The 23,934-nt window shown below is 51.0% G+C and overlaps 2 protein-coding genes across 2 annotated transcripts; both read left to right on the top strand.

Moving 5' to 3' along the window:
- Positions 1–12,770: 12,770 nt before the first annotated feature.
- Positions 12,771–16,190, top strand: SMAC4_02564 (uncharacterized protein). Its single transcript, XM_003352081.2, has 3 exons — positions 12,771–13,255; positions 13,326–13,834; positions 14,261–16,190. Exons 2-3 carry the CDS (start codon positions 13,417–13,419, stop codon positions 15,607–15,609), a joined length of 1,767 nt encoding a protein of 588 aa, XP_003352129.1. The 5' UTR covers positions 12,771–13,255; positions 13,326–13,416; the 3' UTR covers positions 15,610–16,190.
- Positions 16,191–19,007: 2,817 nt separating this feature from the next.
- On the top strand, positions 19,008–20,595 carry SMAC4_02565 (uncharacterized protein). The gene has a single exon (XM_003352082.2). The coding sequence runs from the start codon at positions 19,493–19,495 to the stop codon at positions 20,465–20,467; it is 975 nt and encodes a 324-aa protein (XP_003352130.1). The 5' UTR covers positions 19,008–19,492; the 3' UTR covers positions 20,468–20,595.
- The last annotated feature ends 3,339 nt before the right edge of the window (positions 20,596–23,934 follow it).

The raw sequence follows: 23,934 nt of genomic DNA, 5'->3' as shown, positions 1-23,934 counted from the left end.
TTGATTCGGGGTCTGAGGGCCAGGAACCATGGTATTGGTTACGCGACCCTTGCGGCGATCTGATCGTCCAAATATAGGAATCGATGCGCACACAACATACGTATTCGGTATTCAGGACTTCCCATTGTAGCAAATTCGACCTGGGGAATCAGGCAAAAGAGGCGAGAAGTCTCGATAGTGCGTTGGCTACTGGTCATTGTGGTGGTGTATTGGGTCACTGCTGCCATGTTGAAAAAGGCATCTTGCAGTTCATTGTGCAACACAGACTGCAACGAATTGGACTTGTCCGACTCGGATGTCAAAGAAGTAACATAAGTACCTACCTAGCTGAGGTATCTTGACCCCGGGAAGGTACATTTGCACACGTGACTTGTATGCCGCCTTTGCAGCTAGCAATTTCGTTTTGCTCCACGCTGGAAAACACTGCAGGTTTCGATGACAATGATGTGCCTGAATCGATGAGTTGTCAGAACTTGACAGTAGCTCTCGACGCATGTCATTATTTGCATTTCGAAATTGAACTGAAATGGAAGTCGTCGGTCGGTTACAATTGTGGCTGGTGCCGGCACTAACAGAGATTGACTCCACCGAAAACACGGGCGGGGCCTCTTATCGCGATGAGCTTCAGGCTAGCCTCTACTTATAGAGGTACGTACCACCCCCGCGTCACACTTTAGATTTTCCACTTCCCTCATTCCGCACTTCCACTTTTTCGTCCCAGCCTTGCAAGTGTGCAACCCAGACAACCCCACCTGCCATTGCATCAATGCAAGCACTCAAGCCCAGTCCGCGCCTCGATGGGCACCAATCTTGTCTGGTCCTCACGGGCGGCGAGAGCCCTGGATCGCCCTCTGGAAACTTTTTGGACCTCACCGACACGGCATGGGCCCCGGGAGAGTGGAGGCTCGGCTGGCAGAAAGTGGAATCGTGCCAAGTGCTGTGCCGGTGCCGGTGCCGGTTGCTTTGGGGGAGGACCCGCCTACCTCTACGGATGGCCAACTCGCGGACAACTCGCCCTTTCTCCTCCCGCAATGACACTTCGCGGATGTATACATAATGGGATGATCGAGAATCGACTTGGCGGTCGTCGACAGAAGAAGGCACACATCAAACTTGGACTAGCACATGGGGGATGTACCAGAAAGGGGGATCTGCGTTGTTGACGTTTGCTGCCCATCCCTTCTCATCTCCCATTTCCCATCTCCCCTCGTCTTTGGGTGCTTTTGCAGCAAGATCCCCTCTTGACGGGCCACCCACTCTTCGTCATGGCACGGCATGTACCTGCAACTCCGCGGGCCCTCCACCCCTTTTCCGTGCCGCTGATGGCTTTCTACCCCGCGACAGGCAAATGCTTGATGGGTTGCTCACGGGACCAAAGGGCTGGCTGGGCAGTCACCGCCCCCATCCTCGCCATCTCACTCTCCTCTCCCAAGCGAGCTCATGAAACGAGATACTAGGTAGATACTCCTTGAGAGGTCCTTTGCGGGTCAAAAGAAAGGGAGATGACCTTTTGCGGACGTGATCGAATGGGTCTGCCTGTTCTGGTATCTTGGTTTCCTGGCACGATACGCAACCTCCCGTCATGGTGTGGTTGGAAAACCCTCCAATGCAACGACGGGCTTCCAATGTTGACGACCCCGCGCCCTGTTGGGGTTAATGCTGTGTTCCTTCGGAGTTGCAAATTGGGGTTGCTCTGGGGGTGCAGTGCACGAGGTTAAACTTAGAAACCACCACTCACTAACATGCTTTTGAGGTTCCCCATGACGCTGATGATGGTGCACCAGCCTTGCCTTCATCTCATGGTCGATACCCTTACTTGTGGGTGGCTTGTTCACCACCACAGCCTGTTGTCACTAGGGCTCTGGAATCGCATCACAAACAGCACAACCCTGAAGCCGGCCTTCTGAGTTCTGACCTTGAAACATTGGCATACCGCTGACATGGCATCGGGCAGGGAAAGAGAATACCATGATCCTGGATACCCTATACTATCCAACCTCCTTCTTAGCACTTCCACGGTCACCGACCACAGCAATCCTTCGTTCTAGAGTCCGCGCCCGCGCCCGCGATGTCGCAACCGTCAAGGTACCTCCCACTCGACAGCCACTGCGACTCTGTCTCGTCAAGTTACCAATCCCAACCCAAGCTTCCAAAGCCTCTCCAAGCGCACCAAGGCCCGCGGCCGGGGGTCCGTCTTGGCAATTGACGAATCGCGGGAAGATCACCTTCCCCCCTCGTCGAGGACCCTTGACCCTTGTCTGAAAAAGAATGGTGCCTTGAATACTGGCAAGACTGGTGGCCTGGTGCCTTGGCTTTTCCTTGGCAGCTTTCTGCTTGGGGTTTGCTTGCCCTTCTCTCCGTTTTTTTTTTCCTGACAAGAGGCGCGGCACGAGCCACACAGGGGCATGAGAGGGGGGCCATATCGTCGGGCCCGAGAGACGTCACGGTGCACCTTTCGAAGCATACCATTGGCTTATGAGGCGTCCAGGGCACAAGTGAGAGTGAGAAGGACATTTGTGGGCCTGGATCGTTCTCTCGTTTACCTTTTCCCTTTTAGGATGACATCTGTGGGTTACTGGGTTTTGGTGTTTTCGTCAACCAATGGAGCTTGTGCAGGGTGGGAGACACACGATGCTTGCGGGAAAGTATCTTCCTAAAACCCGTACGTCTTTCAAGCCGTGTTTAAGTTCACTTGATGGTAAGGGAAAAAGCTTGAAATCCTGAGCATTGTCGTCTTCCAATATCAGTTCTTCAGAAGGTCGAGCCACTCACGAGACGGAGGCTTGAAGCTCCTGTCCAAGTGGATGCAGCGCTTAACGACCTTACCCTAGACCCAACGGACCTGGCGGCGGCCGCGGCGGCACAACGCAAAGCAGAGGCGTGAGGCGTCGAGAAGGCGTCAAAATGAGGTTGGCTCCTTGCAGTTGCACATCGAGCTCACAGGATGAACCGACTGCTTGACATCCATCGTTGGCCAACGGGCGGGCGGGAAAAGAAACGCTAGAAAAAGGCATAACTCGCCCGGTGTGCTCTATCAAAATCCGGATCATTGGTTACTACATTTCCACGTCAACAACCGTCTCATTTCCTCTCATACCACCTCAATGATGTGATGAGAGTGGCCCTACACAGTCGTTCAGTCGCCTCGGAGCCTTGCGTGGTTTTCTTTCCAGGAGAGCAACCAGGCGGCTCTTTGCTATGGTCCATCGGATGCAAGAGCTCCGGTCGCTCATCCTGCCATCCAAGCAAACAATCTTTACCGCGTAACGCCTCCGCCGCTCATTGTCGTCAGAGTGCATGTTTTAGGCCGGTCAATCTAATAGTTCTGTCACTGGCACGCAAATCCGATGATGATTATCAGAACGTTGATGGCAAGATCTTGGTGCCTTGAGTTTTTGTGTCGAATCTGACAACCCTCATTTCAGCTAGAAGGCTGTCGATCAGCCAGAGGTACGGCGTTATGTGCCGTCGATCCGCAATGCTTGTTTTCTGTTGGATGTTCACGTAATATTCATCACAAAAGTACCGTAACTTTGTACAGGTTATAAGATACACGCCTGCTGGAGAACAGCACGGTGCCGACAAGAAACTGAAAGCCTGCTCTGAGCTCTTTGTGTGCGAAGCGGCACCGAAGATATCCAGGATTCTACTAGATTCATGTGAATATGGAGCCTGCTCACTTTGATTTCTGGCAGAGATATCAAGAACAAAAGAGTTACTGTTCGTGGATAAAGGGCGTAATGCGATTGGACAAGAGAGCTCAGAGCACCAAACAGTAGCGTAAGGGTTCAGCGACCCCAGAACACCGCAATCGTTACCCAAATCGGATTAAGAGTAACATCGCAACAGAAGTTGTCCCCCCGAAAGATTTTCCATCTTTCCGCTTTTCCATTGCAAGAATTTCGTTCCTGAACCAGTCGTATCTTCACACCTCTTTTTTTCCCACCCGTCTACGTTGCTCATGAGGGTCGGGCACCCACGCGCGCCAACAAGCCGAACGCAAGCAAGCAATTCAAACAGCGCATGCCCCGTTCCCTTCGGGCCTCGTGGGATAAGCTGCTAGTGCACACTAAGGTCAAGGGATCGGAAACCGCGGGGAACAGTGACATCGTGGACTCTGGTAGCGGACTTGAGCGGGATAGGTAAAAAGTCGTGGGTTTTTCGCAGCGAGACTGTGTTGTGACGATAAGCGAGCGATGTTACACTTGCACTGACCCCCTGGAGGAAGAAATGGGGGAACAGTAAGGTAATCTTACACAAATCTTACCCGAGCTCGAATCTTACACCAACTCACAACAGAGAGGCTCCAGTTTTGTCAGAAGTTCGGAAGGCGTGAGTGGTCAAATTGCGGCGACGGAAAGGGAAATTGCGACTTCCGTTGCTTACAGTCGCGATATCCACTCTGGGAGGTATCTCGGCGGTGGTTTCTGATATCCGGCACGCCGCCGCGGAATGACCCGAGACTTAACCAACGCACGGCCGGCAGCCATTTATTTAGTCGGCGAGGGATGAGGATGCAGTGCGAGCAAAAGACACAGACGAACCAAATTACGCGCCTCACTGATCCTTGCGTCAGGTACCATCAGCATCATCGCCAAACCCTAAACTCCGGCGATATTGACCTGTGTTGTTGAGCAAGAACCCATTTGTCCGTATCCCTTCGACCCTTTCATCTCGCGCTTCTCATCGACCTGTTATTAAGCGCCTCAACAAACATCGAAAGCCAGCCACAAAAAGGTAGTTATTGGCCAAAGCCAAGCACCAAGTACGTAAGAAGCTTGAACACTGCCCCGGACCGGCAGATAGGTGCCCGAAAGCCGCCACTGGCGCCGGGTGCTGAGCTTTAAGCGCAGGCCGCCACGAAACAGGGTTTTCCGCGATCCGACATGATTTACCCGTATTCCTCTTCTTGTGCTTACACCTTACCGGCCGTACGAGACACCTACCGCGGTAAAAGCACAGAAGGACTTGATGGAATGGAATGATTCAGTTGGTTCTACGCCGCAGGCTTGCAGGACATGGAACAACTGTATGTGGTGCCTGAAGGTGAAGGAAAAGGGCCCTTGGCTCCCCTCACTCGCTTCCATTAACCTGAACGACCCGAGTTGGAACCTTCAACAGAGGGAGGAAAAGAGACCGTGGACTTGACACATCTCTCATCAACCCCTACCTATTTCACCAAAAGCAAGTACCAATCACAATACATTAAGTAAGTTGATAAAACCCAAGCACATTCGCATCCGCCAAACCAGACAAACCTCAACCACTACGGCCCGTCAACGTACTGTACTGTTGGGACACACGGGGCTCAAACATCCAAAAACCGCTTGTCCCGACCGTACAACGCCGGGATCGGGGAAGCAGTTGCTCGCCTTCATCCCAGCCAGGTTGGGCGGCGTGGGAGGGCATGGCGGGCCTGGGCGGGTAAGACGGGTCGGAGCCGCGGTCGTGGGCCGCGGGAAGGGGACGGCAGGAGGTGGACCACTTTATTTGTCGCAAAAGTCGAACCTGCTGTTTGGATTTCCATCCCAACCTCTCCTTTTATTCAAATCTGACTTCGGTTCGGAGCAGTAGTTCGTCCGTCTGTTGAGACTTGAGAGTGTGTCTTGGTCGGTCAGGAATTTTTCTCCGGCTTGTTGCAAGATGGGTTCGACAACGGCTCGCCCAGAGCAGTCAGGAAAGTGCTAAATGCAAAGACACTGGAAATTGATTAAAAAGTTAAAGACGCTGAAATAGAATTGCCCGTTTTTCTATCGTCACTTTTCCTCCGCTCGCTACTATGTACAGTGCACTTCACTCGGATCTAACGGTAGAGGTAGTTTGAGGCTGGGGGCTGAACTAATGGAATGGACTGCGGTGCCTACCTACCTTATAGGGCTGAGCACTGCCTCAATTCACGACATCCAACTGCCACCAACGTCGTTGAACCTAAAATAAAAATAAAAATAAAGCTTGACTTGACTGCATGTATCAAAACTAATCTGATCTCATCTGACCTAATTCGATCTGATAACAGTCATGTGGACGACATCTCTGATGCTTTCACCTTCAATCGCATCACGAGATGCCTGGGTAGTAGCTGAAAAAATATCTTGGTTGATGGTTTAGGACGCGCCTACTCTACCTACCAAACCGAATGGTTTACATTGCCAGATTGCTTACCACCCAAACCAACAAAAACATAAAGTTTCCTGCATGACGGTAAGGCAGCTCAGATGTGTGTAATAGTTTATGTCTGCTGTGGTTGTGGTTGTGGTTGCAGTTGCGGTTGCAGAACCCTTAATCTGACTGTTGATAACTTACGAATAAGTAACAGTGGCACTCATCAAGATATGCCAAGGCCACCGGGATGAAATTTCAATTGTCTCCTTTCACCAAGCTATGCTCGTACATATGAAAGGAAATTTGCCCGAGAGGATTTGTATCAGACATTATGTTCATAGGATTGTCGTCTTGTCGTCATCATGATGCCGGAGAAACTCTTGGTCGTAAGAGGATCGTATACCTACATACCATCGTTTTCGTAGCGAGAGTCCGTCTTGACTCTTGTGAACCAGAACCAGATACGAGAGTCAGGGAGACCACAGTCAAGTGTAAGTCCAAGATAGGGGAGGAGACACAAGAGGACTCTTGGCCTGAGTCTGTGCGACATGTCCAACTTGCCTCCAAACAAGGCCAAGACCCCATTTGGCTTTGGGTACCTGCGCCGGATAGGGGGGCTCGGGGGGGGGGGGGGGGGGGGGGAAGATGCATGAACTGGGAGAGCTAGACAAGCTATCCATAACCAAAGGATCAGGAACCTCATATCGAAACATTAATGACTCCCCTATTTTCTTGTCTGTTTTTGTGTGTCTCTGAGTTGCGAGACTCCGCAACGATATCCCAGTGGTTTGGGTGGATGGATGTATGTTCCAGTGTGATCCCGGCTGCTTGCATCGCGATCCGGTCATCGTAATGAAGACGTCGTTACAGATATGATAATTAAGTGGAACTCCAACAACACCTATTATAGGATCCCCTTGAAGTTTAAGAGACCCCGGTGTAGGTGGTGGGTGAGAGTGATCATACCAGAGACAGGATGTTCTGATATTAGCCCAAGGTCTACACAGTTAGGCAGCAAAAGGACCTTCCCAGATGCCAAAAAGCAACAAGTAGGAACGGTGCCGGGGACTAGTGAAGCGATGATGCCTGTTGGATATCATCCTGGGTTTTCAATAACAGGAGAGCTATTTCATCCTTGTTTGTTGCGTGTGGGGGTACCATATACGGTGTAAGGTTGAAGGACTCTTCGCCCGCCCGGTATTATGATATTCACAATCTAGCTCGATACCGAAACCGTGAAAGGCCAGTCAACTGTCCGGAGATGTGTGAAGAAGTGCGATGTCGACAAGCAACATGAACCGGGACTCCATGGCTATACAAAAGAGACCCTTTGCTATATTCGCCTAAGATTGCTTACTCAGGTCTTCTTCCCGACCACCCCTATAGCACATCCCCCGTGGCAGGTATAGTACCGAGAGCCCTTCTGTAATATAGGTGTGATATGCCGGGTGTGGTCCCGGTACGGGAGCAGCGTAGGGATTGTTGTCTGACAGACCCAAGACGAAGGTTGCACCGCCTCGTCGACATGAACCGTTGCTTTTTTTGGATTTTACTTTTTGACTTCCCCACACAGAGTGGGATTTTGCATCATCTTGGACCCCTTGGATCACAACGTAAAAGAGCCAATGACTGCCCGCGATCCGACGCCATGCAGGCATGAGCCACAACTAGACCTATCTGGGAATCCAGCGAGGGGATTGGTCCTGATGTCGGCTGAACGCAACGCAGATCTTGACCCGGCTCCACTGACGTTACACGCTGTGATCTGTCTCTACCAAAAGCCCAGCCAGGCTCGCCTAGGGTTTGCAATGTGGTGTTTCTTTCCATTTGGTGGTGCCTGTGTCGGTGTTGTGTTGTCTGCTGCTTGTGTCTCGTTAGCAGAGAGGGACGGAGACGGAGCCTGATCAAGGCCACCTCGGTTGTTACTTGTTGTTATCGGACAAGTCGCAGCACGATACGTACGGATATCTGTACCGTCTGATGCCGGCATGCAACCACCATCAAATTCAAGACGGGCCGTGCCCCTCGAATGCTTGTACTTACCCCAACCCCTAGAGCTACAGCCTCCCGTCACCACCACCAGCACCTTATCACGGCCCTTACGCACTTCAAGGTCCAAAGACTCGGAGCGGGCGCTCGGCTCGGAGACATACTACGGTCCAGGCAGGACGGAGAGAGAACTGGAGCTCGGCCTCAGAAGTCAGAAGGGAGTTCTGTCATTGTGTCGAATTCCACTTGCGTGGGAGTCAAAGTGGGAGTGTGCGATGGGTCCCGGTCTTCTCCGGGGGGCTTCTCCATGTCATCGGCCTCAGTTTCGAGATTTGCTCCAGCGGTACGAGAGTAACATGCTGCGGCGCCCCTGTCACTTGGCGGGGCAAGCGGGTCTGCATGTCCCACTGCCCGTCCCACCGCACGGGTTCCATCATCTTGGGGCCGCCGGGGCCGGGGGAACGGTTCGTCGTCGTTTCCGCGCTCTCCGCCCAGGAGGTTCAGGGCTCAGGCACGGAAAATCCGCCGATCACGGGCTTAGACCTAGAGGTACCTAGGTTCTTGTTTTGAATCGGCCTGTCGAGCGATTGATCATCGGAATCCTGGGTGTTAGGATGAGTGTTGCTTTTCCGCTACGAGCAGCCGAGATGCCGGTTGCAACCACCGTGGAGTTTGTAATTTGCTTTCTGCAAACTGCCTTTTCCCCGTAACGACGCGGGCAAGCGCGGTGCAGTGCAGTGCAGTGCAGTCCAATGCCAATGATGCAAAGAATGCGCTATTGGCGGTGGAACGAGCCAGTTCGTCAAATTGGTTTGCTGTGGGTTTGTGTCTTCATTTCCAGAGCTTTCCCGAGCCTTGTGATGACGCGAATGGCGACAATGAACCGCGATGACGGTGGCCTTTGGGGAAGCGAAAACGAAGCTAGTGTAGCGAACGAGGCTCCACGGTGATATCTTCGTTGGTAGCTTTGTTTTGTTTCGTTTCGTTTGGTGTTGAGGGTCTGTGGATAAGGTGCGTGCAAAAGTTTCAGAGCAGAACCACTACAGCGACAACTGAGCCTCGGGCTGCAAGTCCACCTACCTAAGGTGCCTGTACTGTAGTGGGGTGCGGATCTTGAACTCTGTCCGTTGAGAGGGACAGCGCGATTGAATTACCCTTTGTGCATATGTACCTTTCTTACTGGAGTTGCACGTTAATGAACGCCGCATACGGGGAAGGTGCAGACTTGTAGATTGTACTTGCAGAATTTGAAGACGCTCCCGTCGTTCTTGCCTGCTTTCAGGTTGGACCGTCGGTTGCTGCCAATGTTCAAATTTCCAAGAGAGAAAAAGTCTTCCAGTATTCAAGGAAAGAGCATGTTGGCCAAACATGAAGTTGAAAAGACTTTTTAGATTTTCAGGTGCCGTTGCGCTCGCAACTCGCAACTTTAGTATTATCGCACCGGCGATTTCCGGTCGTCCGCTCTTTTTTTCACGTTCAATTTTTCAACATGGCCGCCGACAACTCCAGCAAACTCGCAAACTTTTCTCCTTGTCCACTCGCGCGGTGGAGAAAAGCGATATCTCGATCTGGTCTCGACTTTCTAGGCATCGGCTTCTGACTCGCTTGAGCCGCTCGTAGCAAGCGCAAAGCCGCCCGAAGTTGCTAATTGTCCTTCCTCGTGCATTTCGAATTCTTGACCGCCAAATTTGCGAAACCCACCGACTCTACGATGAGGCTCGTTCGCGAAATCGTTTTGAGATTGGCTTGCCCGTTTGGGAGAAGCGCGCGCACACAATGTTTGGCCCGCATGGCAGCGCTCCGGAGTCCCAGTCGTCCACAGATGCCCCCCATTCCCCCCCCTCGGACCAAAATCCGCCGATCGCTCTGGCAAGCGGCCCTCTTTCTGCCCGACATTCTCTGCCATGTAGTGTATTCCGCTTTTCATCGCTTGGCACTGCACCGACCAGGACCGACCAGGGGACAGCGGATTGCAGTCCGGACAAATACCGGATGAACAGCAGACAGCGCGATGCGATGGGAACGGGTTGCCGAGCAGAGGGGATCCATGCCCAGTTCCACTGTTCCAGACTCGCCGTGATGGCCCCGTGATAGCTTCACATTTTTCGAGACGAGACACCACATCCCGGAGCACCACCATCACCACCATCACCACCCCAGACACTACCGAAGACACACGGCCCGGACGCAAGATGAGCTACAGTAAATGACAGCATCATCGTCGTGGAAAGCAAAGCAAAAGGTTCAAATTATAGCATCGCGGATGGCAGACTATCACTAAGCTACACGTTGAAGCCACGATTGCGACAAAAGAAGGCTTCCATCTTTCCCGTTTGGGTCATGGCAATAAGGCTGTGCACCTTATTTCGGGGTGCAAAAAGCACACACTGAACAACACCACTGCAAACCCTTCTGCTCTTTTTGGCCCTCTAGCGCACTGGCCGTCCACTGCTGCAGTCCAGTATGTAACCTCAACATCCATCCGCGCTGGCTGCAACCCCCCTCGATTTCGATTGGCCAGACAGTCCCGTCACCAGCAGCCACCCATCAACTTGAACCCTTTCCAGTCAGTGGACATGTCAAGCCACTGCACCATTGCAGCACCCTAGGGCACATCTCGCTGCCAGTCCCTACGGTAACCCCAAGGAACCATCCGGGCGCTGCGGGCGGCAGGCTTGCGCATCCAATACGTCGGGTATGCGCAGCAGCTTGCACAGCACAAGGAATGAATAAAAATATCTTTTTGATTATTCCTTGACTTCAGAGGATACGGCCACTTTCACCATATCGTAACTACGACAACGGCTACCTCTACGCCTGCAATTGCGACCCCGAGTCCCTACATCTGCGACAAGGACAAGGTCGGAGTATGCCCACACAGTCCTCGATGCGCATCAGATGCCATTGAGCGCCGGCTTGGAACGTTGGCGATCGTGGACGGCAACTAATTCTTGCTTCTTGCCCAGTGGACTCTGTCTCTCTCAGATTCCTGCAGGCAACGGGCAGTTCTGGGCCTGGCAATGGGCGATATGCTTAGGTATGTCTGCAAGCAGAGTGACGGAAGAGTGTCAACTCGGTGGCTACAGAGTCGATTCGAGAGCCTGATGTGCGGTGGTGGGCTCCCCAATCTGGTGCCTTGTCCGCGAGACAGCATCGGTAACTACCTGGGTCTGCTACCTAGCGTGCGACTGACTGAGCTCCTCCGACCCGGTTGTGTGACCGTTGACCGGTCTCGTGATTCACCCGGCTACAGTACAGTGAGCCAAAGCAAAGCGTCCATCATCGAGTTTGTACATGTCTTGGAGTGAACAGGACGATGGATGTAATCTCCCCATCTTCAGATGACTCCCGCGCAAGACAGTGCTTACACCCAAAGACACACTAGAAAAGTGTAAAATGCGTAGGAGAAAGAGAGCTCGGAGGCGGAAAGACACGATAGGCACAGCACCGGCGCGGTCTGCAAAGAACGGTGCGGGGAGCAAATCGCCATGCTGGAGTCCCAAAGGCTCGTGCTGTCCTCCCAAAGACAACCGATCCAGGGTTCTGCCTCACACTCTCATTCCTCGCCTGTCCACTGCGTCGACTCTTCAGGATCCCACGCTTGTATGATGTCCAGACGAGATATGACTGGTCGTTCGGATCATGAGAGATGGAAGAAGAAAAAAAGATAGCAACAAAAATGACATCCAGGGGCGAGGACGGATTTGCGACAGCATGTCTCGTTTCCGGATGCTCTCTTGAGCTCTGGGAAATGCTCGACAGACGGCGTGCCAATTTCCAACCCGCGAGCCCTTCCTGGACAGGGACCAGGGACCGTGACCTTGACCTTGGCTTGGTCCGGATACATACGGGGGAGATCAACAGCACAGGAGACGGGAACTAGACTGATAAAATAACCAATAATTACCCAGTCCAGAACCCAGATGCCATTATCTTGATGGTGGGCGAGAGACGGGATCAACTGGCTCGACCGTGTAGAATTCAACATCACCAGTCACCACCTCAAACTAGCGATCGATATTCGGGGCCCTGCTCCATCCATACTGTGCCGGTCGAGAGGTGGTCTTGGACTCTTGGTGGTGGTGTTGCTGTGTCGGTATCCCGTACGGAACAAGCACTGCACATACCAAATGGTCTCTCGAGAGGTCTTGCCAAGTCGCTTCACAACCCCCTCTGGCCCCGTTCACCCAACCACACCATCGATCCAAAAGGGCTCGTGGGTGCAGTCGTCCAAGTGGCCAAGTTGTGGTCTGTCGACGAGTTGGGACATGAGAAGACAGGGGTGGCCGGTGTTGATGACGGTACAAGGGTACCTTCACAGCAAATCCACGGTTGGCGCCCTCAGGAGCATGAGCCCCATTCAGTGGACGGGCAGCAGGGTCGGCGATGGTGCACTCGCTACGTAGCTCCCAAGAAAGTCTCTCGGTACACACACCTCTGTACCCTGCCCCCTCTCTCCCACACCAGCACCCCCTGTCTCTGCCCCCTAGCCCCTGCACCCTCGCCCTGTCCCTGTCACACACTCTTGCGTGTGTACGCAGTACATTCCCAACGCATGTACTACGCCTCGCTCGCTGCTCGCCGGCCACTGGAGCCCTACCAGATCTTCCATGCCCACCGAGCTCCACGCTCCTCCGGGATAAGAGCAGTTCGTCAGAGGCTCCGAGTATATAGAAACCTCACACACCCCGATCGTCTTGGAATACGCCTCTCTTGTCCCTTTCTTTCACCATCAGCCCAGGAACAAGAGTGTTTAGATCGACTGAAGCTTCTAACAATATCCCAAGTTGGATAAGCTCAGCACGAAGGATCATAATCAACACTCCTTCCGACTCACTCCCACCGAAACACTACAACAAAAAAACATCAAGGGATCAGGACTGATCAAAGGACGAAGGGTATTTTGGAAAATCAGGACACTCGCGTCAACCGATAATCCGACACACCGATCATTACCACTCATTACCACCACCGGTCACTTCATCCGTGATTCCGTACTCACCACGACCCGAGGTCTCAGTCACGGTCTAAGACTCACTACCAAGGAACCGCTCCCTTTGATTGATTCCCGGCTTCCACTTGCGTTTTGTTATAAACCGGCACCTGCGAACTATCCAGTCACTCTGATTTCGAAGACCTTGAACCAGTGTATCCACTTGTGAAGGTGAGTGACTGACGGATCATAGTGGGCTCCGAATTCCCCAGCGCAGTTTGACTGATATGCAGACTTGCAGCGAAAGGATTGTGGCTCGTTGTTAGCAAGCCACCATATCTTCGACGCTTCCACTCCCATCACTAGAAAAGTCCTGCTCCGACGAATACACAATGCTTTACCCAGAGCCCCCACAGGGAGGAATGTTCTCAACTCCCGTAGATATGGGCATTTCTCCTGAATACTACCCACCCCGATCCCAAGAGTACGAAACATCGATGGCCTACGACCCAAACACCACTTTGTATGCCGATACGCCATACAACATGTACCATGCGAAGTCCCCCAGCCTGTATCCCGAAGACTCCAACCTGAGCGTCGACAGCCGCAGCGCATCCTCATCAAACGCCGGTTCCCCCCTCTCAAATCCTGGCAACCTAGCCTCGTGGGGAGCTCCTTCGGGCCCCGGTGTGAGCCCCGGCATTGTCGACCAAGGCGAGTACTTCCATGGCAACGAGTACTCATTCGCGCCTCTTGATGGCTATAACCCCAATTTCGAATTTTCGAATCCCAAAGGCCCCGGCTTTGTTGGTGAGTTTGAACAGATCCCTAGATCTCGTCTTTCGCCGTCTCAGAGCCTTCTTTCCCCCTCCTGTGTTTCTTCTTCTTCCACATCCTATGCCATAACGCCCAAGACTGGTCTGGTCCTCGACACACGCCTGCCGACAAGCCCGGCGACCCCCTCCACGGTTTCAACTTCTTCATCTTCACTGGCTTCCAGCCGTGTCTTTTCTCCTGCCACTTCTACTTCTTCCTGTTTCCCATCTCCTCCACTCCCCGCCTGGGGTAAACACTATGTGGACCGAAGGCCCCAAACTTCTCGCATGATTTCCTCTTTCTTTTCTCAGTCAAGCGGGCATTTTGTTCCTCCCCTTGATTCTTCGTGTTGGTTTCCTCTGTCAGGTCTCGAATCTTCCTACCAAAAGCGGACTACTGACTCGACCCCTTCTCGAACAGATCCTTCCCTGATCCACCCCGAAGTTCGATCGATGGCGATGCCTAGCTACGAGCATATGTACCCTGCCCCTAGCTCCGCATATCCTGGCTCACCCGCTCTTTCCGCATCTCCTCAGCTCCGAACTGGCAGCACGTCACCTTTCCTACAAAGCAACAACTACCCTACATACTCTCCCTTCCCAGCACCTCTTGAGCCACAAAGGAGGCAAAGCCTGGTTTCATACCAGTCCAACTTTTCCGAACAGCCATATAGCGGAGACGAAGCTTCGAAGGAGAAGCAGAGATGTCCTCATCCCGAGTGCGGCAAGACCTTCAAGGATTTGAAGGCTCACATGCTCACTCACCAAACAGAAAGGCCAGAGAAGTGCCCCATTGCGACATGCGAATATCATGTCAAGGGCTTCGCGAGAAAGTATGACAAGAACCGTCATACTCTAACACATTACAAGGGAACAATGGTGTGCGGCTTCTGCCCGGGCTCCGGCTCAGCGGCCGAGAAGTCGTTTAACCGTGCCGATGTCTTCAAGCGTCACTTGACAGCCGTTCACGGTGTAGAACAAACACCACCCAACAGCCGCAAGAAGACGCTCGGTGTCAACAGCAGCTCTGGCAACAAGCTGACTGGCTACGCACCCGATGCCACCGGCAAGTGCTCGACATGCTCTCAAACTTTCAGCAACGCCCAAGACTTCTATGAGCACTTGGACGACTGCGTGTTGAGGATTGTGCAACAAGAGGACCCGGCTGAAGCCATCAACGCGAGGCGGTTGGCCGAGGTGGAGAGCGATCGCGAAGTCCACAACACTCTCGAGAAGAACAACCTCCCGACTACCACGACAATGACCTCCCAGATGGGTGATCTCGACGAAGATGAAGATATGGCGGATGAGGACGACAACGAGGATTCCGTCTCTGGTCGTGGTTCCAAGAACTCGCCTTCCAGAAAGACCAAGGGCAACCCCGCCAACGGTGTGCAGAAGTCGCGAGGTCTCACCCACTCCCGCGGTGGCGTCACCCTCCAGAGCAAGACGCGTGGTCGCAAGAACCGCCGCGACTACCCTTCCAGTTGGGGCTTCGACAAGGGTCAAATGACCATGAAGAAGCGGGTCGTTGCTGTTTTCGATGGACCCCGTCGTCTGGCTAAGGACGACATGATGTTGTCGACCGAGCACGAGGTGCGCATCAAGCTCCAGGATGGCAAGTCGTATGTGACGGATCTCGATGTCCAGACTCTCAGGAGGACGGAGGGCTTCCTTAACGCGACAGAAGAGGAGAAGGGCCCCTGGATTTCGGATGACCCGACCGAAGAGGAAAAGGAGGAGGCGAGGAGGTTGCTCATGTTGCAGTAATGCAATCAATGAACTGGGGTCGGGTTGGACTAAAATAACAGCTTCTTGCTTCTTCTAATGTTTCTTTGCTCTCTCTCCTCTGCCATGGCAGGCAGGAAAATGATACCATAAACTAGGTTTTGGGTGGCTTTCTGGATAATAACGGTGGGATGGAGTTTAAACCGGGAGGGGAAATGATGAGGAATATCCATTTAGCGACAAGAAACCACGAGAAGGTTTCTTCTCTTATATCCTTTTATGTTTCTTTGTATTTTCCCCTTCTCTTTATTATTTTTTGGCCAGGACTGGTTGGGAACAGGGAAGAGGGACGGGATAGGATGAGGATAAGGGGCCTCTTCTAATGATTGAACGAGACAGACATAGCATTTGTCTGACATAACTCCTCTACTGTACTGGGTGGGCGGCACGGTCGGTGGTAAACCGGGAACAGGAAACGGGAACGGACGGGTCAGGGTTATTTATACCACACATCTGGATGGATGAATGGATGGGTTCGGATGAATACCAACATCCTTGTCGACGGCTTCGTGTTTTATGATTAACATTTTTGTTCTCGGTCCTCTCTCTCTCTCTCTCTCTCTCTCTTGTCTTTTTCTTGAACTTGAACTTGGGCATTTTCACCCTTTCTGTATGTATGATATTTGTAAGGAACACATCACTGACTTGCGGTGACATGATACCCCCAAACATCTTGCTTTTCGCCAACGTCTAACACCCGAGTACCTTTCTTGCTTACTCGTTCACCACTTACATCGGCTCACATTTGCGCGCGCTTAACAGCCGCTCGTTTTGAATGACTTCATCTAACCCGGTTGTAATGATTTGTCTCTCTTCATCTATTTTTCCCGTGCATACTTCGGTACCGAGCTAGATCTGTCGTTACAGCATTCACACATTTGGATAGATCTTAGTCTCATCGGGTGGCTGTTGAAATGATGGGGGAAAGTAACAGATGGTTTGTGGCAAGTTGAGATCACAAGCTGGAAACTAGAAAATATTTTTGGAATAATCTTCAACGCTGTTGTTGTCCCATCCGTCGCTGACCGTCACGTCTGACATTTCATACATACTCTTGGCTCCATCCAGCCTACATATATCCATCTATAGAAACCTAAATATCCCAACCCAAGTCGACAACTTCAGCGTATGATGCCTTTCTACTTTGCTCACTTTGTTCCCACACTGCATCATGGAGATTGATGCAAACCGAGGGAGGGAATCTTGGCAAAGGAAAAGAATATGTGGCAAACACGGCAGGAATGATGTAGAAGTTGGAAGGCACGGATGGCGCAGATGGTACAGATGCGGCACTGGACTGACACTCACTGAAGAGGGAAAGAACGTTCGGCTCATGTCAGTGGTACTATTGCCATGGCAGTCCTAGGTCCTGGCACACTATGTTTGGCCAACAATCTCGGATTTGCATCGCAGTTGAAGGTACGGTAGGTAGCCGTGGTGTAAGAAACGTGAGCGTTCCCTCCATATCTATATCTGTGAAATGCTAGCAAAACGAAGTTGAAGTTGAAGCAGTCACGACGCTGACTGAAAACTAGAGGTAGGTGCGTGAGTTGGAAGGCAAGAGCGAAGGGAAAGAAATCCGCGCAACATCCCGATCCAGAGCAGTCATGCTTAACTGAATACTGAATATTCGACCCGAATGCCAGAATGGCAGCATCAATAGTACTCGAGCCAAAGAGTGCGGACACCACTTCGCGATGATAATGGAAAACAAAACAGTGCTATGGCTTCGGTAATGCCCCTATTGTGACCCCTGTTAAGTTCTATACATGTGATGTTTGTAATCAGGTCCATATCACTTACCTGTATCCAGGCCTTATTGATGAACTCGTCCTACTTACAATCCTCTCCGGTTTTGTTACTTCCTTGTCTCTCACTTGTTTATTTTCGTCAGTGCCTCTCTCTGCCTGCTTCGCAAATTCCGTCCGATCATACTGCGTGTACATAGGCGTATGAAAGAAACACGGTGGATATGAAGCCGTAATTGCATCCAGGTAGAACTGTCAGGTGGGCAAGACACTTCCGAGGCTGTGAAGATTGAAAAGATCCCCTCGATGTCTGGGTAGAAAGATGAGAAGAATGATGACAGATATTCGTCTTACTGTAAACCGACAGTAGGACAATGTCTGCCTGCTCTGCGTGATTGATTGAGTAGGTCCGGGTGTTCAAGTAAAGGTACCTTACTCGACACTATGGGTGTTTGATCGTGGCGCAGACTAGGCACTCGCGGTAACGTACACAGAGAGAGAACGGACGTCTATGGCATGCTCATGTAACAGGCTACGTAACAAACTGATGAGGCCGCTTGCGATGGTATGGCCAGGTCCACGAGAGATTCATGGTAGTTATTTTCAGTCCCCGAATCGGACATGGGTCCTACGTACTAGTATTAGCTTGCTGTGCCGCATACCCTCTGGGACCATCCATATCTGAACTGTTCTGCGAGGTTTGTTGAGCGAAAATCGGATGTTGACGACATGGAGTGAATACCAACACAACCGGGACGATATTCGCGACCGAGTCCCAGTACGATGAGGAATATCGCCGTGTTCGCACACGACAAAGCAGCTTCTATTGAGACATAGGTATGACGAAATAAGCATTCACGGTCTGGATTCCATGGTCCATTGGTAGTCCAATTGTTCTTTCCCTTTTCATATCGCGCACCTTCTTGTATACCCCGAGGCTCCGGCAACCACCTGTCTAGGGAAGGCACGAATAGCTTTCCATACCGCACTGAGAATCTTCTCCGATCGCCACTGCCAGCTGACCCCAGTTGATCGATGTGGGAAAGAACAGAAAACTCCAAGTTCTCTTTTTCCTAGACTGGTTGCCAGATGACCACCACGGCCATGTTGTTCCTGGGACCCGGCGTCCAGTACTTTAGCGAGTCGACCTTTAACCAAGGTCTTGATTTGCATCCAAAGACCTGAACAAATCTTCGGACCTCGTTATTTCAAGATCCATGAAAATTGTCTTCAATTTCACGTCAGCCGGGTTGGTCCCTCGCTTCAGTCAGTGTGTCCACTCTTGTTTCTCGCTTCTCCTTTCCAACTCTGGTTCTCCGGAGTCCTCAGTGCTCCATTGACGGGCAGCCGGCAAACTTCCCAAATTTCCGGGCAAAGATTGATACACCACGGTCATGCGGCCAAAACTCTGTCACGACAAGTTCTCTGAGGTATTCCTTTCAATCCACGAACCGAACCCTTCAGTGCCTCACGCGGTTGTTGATCAACAGCTTTGTTGTGGAGAACGTCAAAAAGCGTGCCACTAAATGGAGAGTCAATGCCCTAAACCCTTATCCCTCGTCAGTCTGGGCCCACCAAATTTGTTTCGAGGGCTACCCCGCCAAAGTCGCGAGAGACACCCGCTGTGATGGGCGGATCGCTTCGCTCGCCGGTGCGAGTTGATATATTGGAAGAAAGTGCAGATATCCTTTTCTTCGATACGTATAGGCGAGCTCTCGACAGCGGCAATTGGCAAGTTGAGCAGGATAGCACCCAGTGTTGTGCGAACGAATCAGAATTTCGAGACCACACAAACGGCCTCCTCCGGTCAAGATCTTGACACATCCTACCTACCCACCTACCGGTACCTGTGAGGATCAGAGGATCTTCATCTCTCTCCTGGTGCGATTCGAGCCTCAAGCAAATCTTCTGCAAGGGCCAGGCGTCTGGTCATCACATCGCATCACACAACATCACATTTCTCACTCACCTTCGCGACCTTTTCTCATCACATACACACCACACCAAAACTACCTCTCACCAAACACTCACCTATTTAGGTAGCTCCCCAACGGATCAGCACTCGCTGATCGAAACCAAACATCCAATTCACCTCGTCCCACCCATAACCAACCAAAATGGCCCTAACAGCCCGCCTCTCCTTCATCGACACCACCGAGAACGAGCCCGAAGGTGACCCAGAAGATCTCTTCGCCGGCTCCCTCGGCGTCATCTTCACCGACGACGTAACCAACCAGCACGGCGATGCCTCCACCGCCCTCCATTACACGTCCCCGCACCTCTCCAAACCGCTGCGGATCGAGCTCTCCGACCCGAAAGCGGCTCAAGACCGCTCGCTGTTCAGCCACTTCCTGTGGAACGCCTCGCTTTTGCTGGCCGACCTGATTGAGGCTGGCACGCTGGGCTTGCAGGCTGGTGGTGACACAACGGGAGCCGGCGCGGGGACGGTTGAGCTTGGTAAAAATGTGCCGGTGCCGCCGTTGAAGAATTTTGATATTAGAGGAAAATCGACAATCGAGATGGGAGCTGGCACCGGGCTGCCGAGCCTCATGGCTGCGTTGTTGGGGGCTAAGAGGGTGCTGGTGACTGACTACCCGGCGCCGGTGGTGATTGAGAATTTGACTAAGAATGTTGAGTTGAATCTGAAGCATCAGGAGGCCGCAAAGGATGTCGAGGTCGCAGTCGAAGGACACGGGTGGGGCGAGCTGGAGACGCCGCTTGCGGTTGAGAACAAGGGCGCGTTCGACCGCGTCCTATGTGCCGACTGCCTGTGGATGGAGGAGCAGCACGAAAATCTGCGGAGGTCGATCGCCTGGTTCCTGAGCGACGACCCGGAAGCCCGGGCGTGGGTCGTGGGCGGCTATCACACCGGTCGGAAGAAGATGCGGGGATTCTTTGACGACGAGGAGCTGAGGAAGCTCGGACTCGAGGTGGAGAGGCTGTGGGAAAGGGACTGCGACGGGATTGACCGGGAGTGGGCGTGGGATCGTGGAGCGGAGGATCTGGACATTACGGGCCGGAAGAGATGGTTGGCTATTTCCGTTCTGAGGAGGATACGGAAGGATGCGGAGGGTGGCAAGGCTGAAAGGTGAACAAGGGAGATGACGATGGCTGACGGGGTCTTGACTGGGACGTCAACAGTCGTCTCGGTGCTGCTTGGAATGCAACTGACGATACTGGCACAGTCGAGAAATGACATATGTGACTGCGTATGGATCCCGGCGCATGTGAATCAATATTGAACACGCAGAGGGGTTCAGAAATCGATCCCGGCAAGTTCTCTTCCATACGAAAATTCCATGGTCCCTTCAATGATCGACCTTGGCTCTCCATTGTGTCATCCACCTCGTCCGGATACCTCCGATTACGTCTGTTCATCAACCCGGAACGACGGATGAGGGGAGTGGTGGTGTCGGCGGTCAGGTCGTCGATTAGGGCGAGCCTGTGAGGAGGGTACGAAAGTCTGAGGTACCGATCTGGGCGGGCGAGCCAGGTATGCAAATACCGAGATCAGGCACTGGCCAGAAAGTGAGGTTATTCACAAACCACAGGTCTGGCGACGGTGTCGTTACGACCCCCTTTTCCAATTCGCCACACCTTATTGGAGAGAAGCTTTCTCGCTCGGGGAACGATCTGCGCCTGTCTCGTAGAGGCCCTGGACCCTGTTTGATAATGCAGCCTAACCCGGTTTCTAACAGGAACTGACACGGGTAGTTTGACGAATGAATGAATGAATGAATGAATGATGAATTTTACGACTACGTTCTACTACTAATAGATAAGTTGTGCCCGCGACGGTGGCTGGGCAGAGGTATATAAATGCGGGGAAAAGCTTTATAAGTTAACTAAGTCGGACCCTAGCGTAGCCGTGTGCTGGAAAACCCTAACTTCTTTTGTATATTTAAAATGATATTATTACTTCAGGCTCCCTATACCTGGCATCGTCTGAACTTTCGTATAGGGTAGCGGTTCGTCGTCTGGGTCCAAAGTCTTTATTTTAACTACTTTTTGTTAACGTGTGGCTAGTACTGTGCCTTGTAGCTACCTTGTACTATCTTGTAGTATAGAAGGCTGATTGAACTATTCCTTCTATGGAATTAGTCCACTCAGCCTCTACAGAACGTGCTAGAATATAGGGGTTTTGCCACTATATTCTGAGATTTTCTAACTTGTTTAGCATTTCTTCTAGACTAATTTGTCATCATGAAATGCATCAGAAGCTTATAGATCCAGTTCATTTCTTTTATAGTATAATGATTCTATACTCTGGAAGCTTCTAGATACTTAACGTTTGTGTATATGAAGATCTCTTCTCTCCTTTAGTTAGTCACTTCTTAAGTAAGCAAGCAAGCACAATCAAGCAATACAATACAGTCTACTCCTATAGTGCAGAATTCACTATAATAGTTGTTTCTCACAATGTAGAATTCACTATACTCTTCTGTCTTGAGAGCAGAGTTCTCTCTAAGATCTCTTTTACAACATCCCTCTATTGTCTTTGCAACTACGCTGCTTTCTTCAGCACTGCTGTCGTACTTCTACCGCTTCCGCTCCGCTCTGCTACAAGTGCATAGTTCACTGTAGCATCTTTATACTAATGCTATTATTATAGGCCAGTTAGGGTATTGCAGCAAATAATTTACTAAGTATATTAATTTATTAGTTGCTTAATGTAGATTTAGATCCATTTCCGGAGGGAATGTTTACTTCCTAATTTTCTTTAATTGTTTATTCGCTCTTAGAATTATTTAAATTTCAAAAATTAAAAAATAGAAGATATAAATTTCATTAGAGAGTTTATTGTTTAGTAAAAGAGGTTATAATTTTACGAAAATGTATAATTTAAAATGGTTTGATAAAGGAGGCCGCTTTAATTTTTATATAAAAGAATAAAAGTTTAGGAGCTTAAATAGTTTTACTAGTATTTTTACTATTTTCTTACTTATAATTTTCACCAGTATAGTATTTATTAATTCACAAAGTATTTATTTAAGTACTATACCTTACATTAATATAAATTTCTTAAATATTTTAAATACTGTCATTTCTAATTCGTAAAATACTAAAATTGTCACAGCGTAACTAGAGGGCACGTTGTGTATGATTTGATTAACTTGGACTAAGAATAAAAAGCTGAACAGGGAAGGAATCCCAATGTCACAGGTTGACATTGGCTATATAGTGTATATTCCGAGTTCTGCCTTGCAAGCAGAACATCGTCCTATCTTTTGTAGGTCTGGCCGTCTGGGCATGTGCACCCTAGTATCACGGGGCAAGGCCAAGGTTAGGGGGTAGATTGGATATGCGTAGTTGTACGAGGACGGAAAGAGAGAGGTGTGCGCCGGTCTGGCGATATGGGGCAAGGCACGAAGGCATGCCCAGAGCTGGGACCAGCGCACGTGCCCATGCACGTGATGTGCTAGTCACAGGTAATCCTGTGACACCTAGCTTGTCATACAGCTGGCACCATCTGAGCTGTGATATGCCTGCCATCAAGGCTCCTATTCACATGGGTGCTGTTCAATTGGGCCATCCTATTCACGGGTTTGGTTGTCACTGGTTGTCGCCTGTGGTCTGGGTATAAAACCCAGCTCTGGCATTGAGCCTTCCCTTTTAGGATTCCTTCCTCTTCAGCTTCTTATTCTTAGTCCAAGTTAATCAAATTGTACACAACGTGCCCTCTGGTTACGCCGTGACAGTAAGAGTGCTGTAAATTATATCAATAGTTTTAATGGTTTTTTTTTACAGTTTGAAATCGTACTTAGAACTTTTGGATTAACTGTTTATTAGTAACATAGGAATTTAGAACTTTATACTCAATATAGGAGGTTACGAGAATAAAGCCATATTATGTGTAAATAAAAGGTAAAAGAGAAATGATCTGAAAAGAAAAGCCTGGCTTCTGTAAGGGCTCTACGAGGTATACATGCAGGTAGGCCTTGGTAAAAGTGATAATATTCGACAAAGAAGAAAAGGGAAGCCTGTGCTGGTATGGCATGAAGCTTACAGCTAAATACACAAGAGAGGTGCGGATATCGAAGGTGCTAGAAACGCCAAGGTCGAAAATGTGGTTCGTGCGGCGCACCTCAGGAGTGCACCCAGTCGGAGGGCAGGCCTGGCTTGCATAGAGTTCAAGCCAGGCAAACATCCCTAGGCGCCAGCCCCATGACAGCTTCCAGTCAGCCGTCTACACGCAGTAGATATGCAGCGCAGTGAGCTAGGTAGCCCGAGCGTAGGGCAACGGCTGAGTAGGCACCAGAGCCTCCATAGCAGCTCGGCTAATCTGGGCTGTCACGACTAGTATAAGCTATAATACAGGTTATGGCTAACAATACCAGTGTCACAGGTTGACATTGGCTATATAGTGTGCATTCCGAGTTCTGCCTTGCAAGCAGAACATCGTCCTATCTTTTGTAGGTTTGGCCGTCTGGGCATATGCACCCCAGCCTGTCACAGTATGTTCTGCTTAAAACGGTGGGTTCGATTCCCGACCGTGGCAATTTCGAGGGCGATTTTGGGAGACTCTTGTCGGCACTTAGTCGAGCACAGCTCCTAAGAA

This window comes from Sordaria macrospora, chromosome 2 (genome assembly GCF_033870435.1).
Source record: "Sordaria macrospora chromosome 2, complete sequence".
NCBI classification, from domain to species: Eukaryota; Fungi; Ascomycota; class Sordariomycetes; order Sordariales; family Sordariaceae; genus Sordaria; species Sordaria macrospora.
This window is presented reverse-complemented; position numbering and strand designations above follow the sequence as displayed.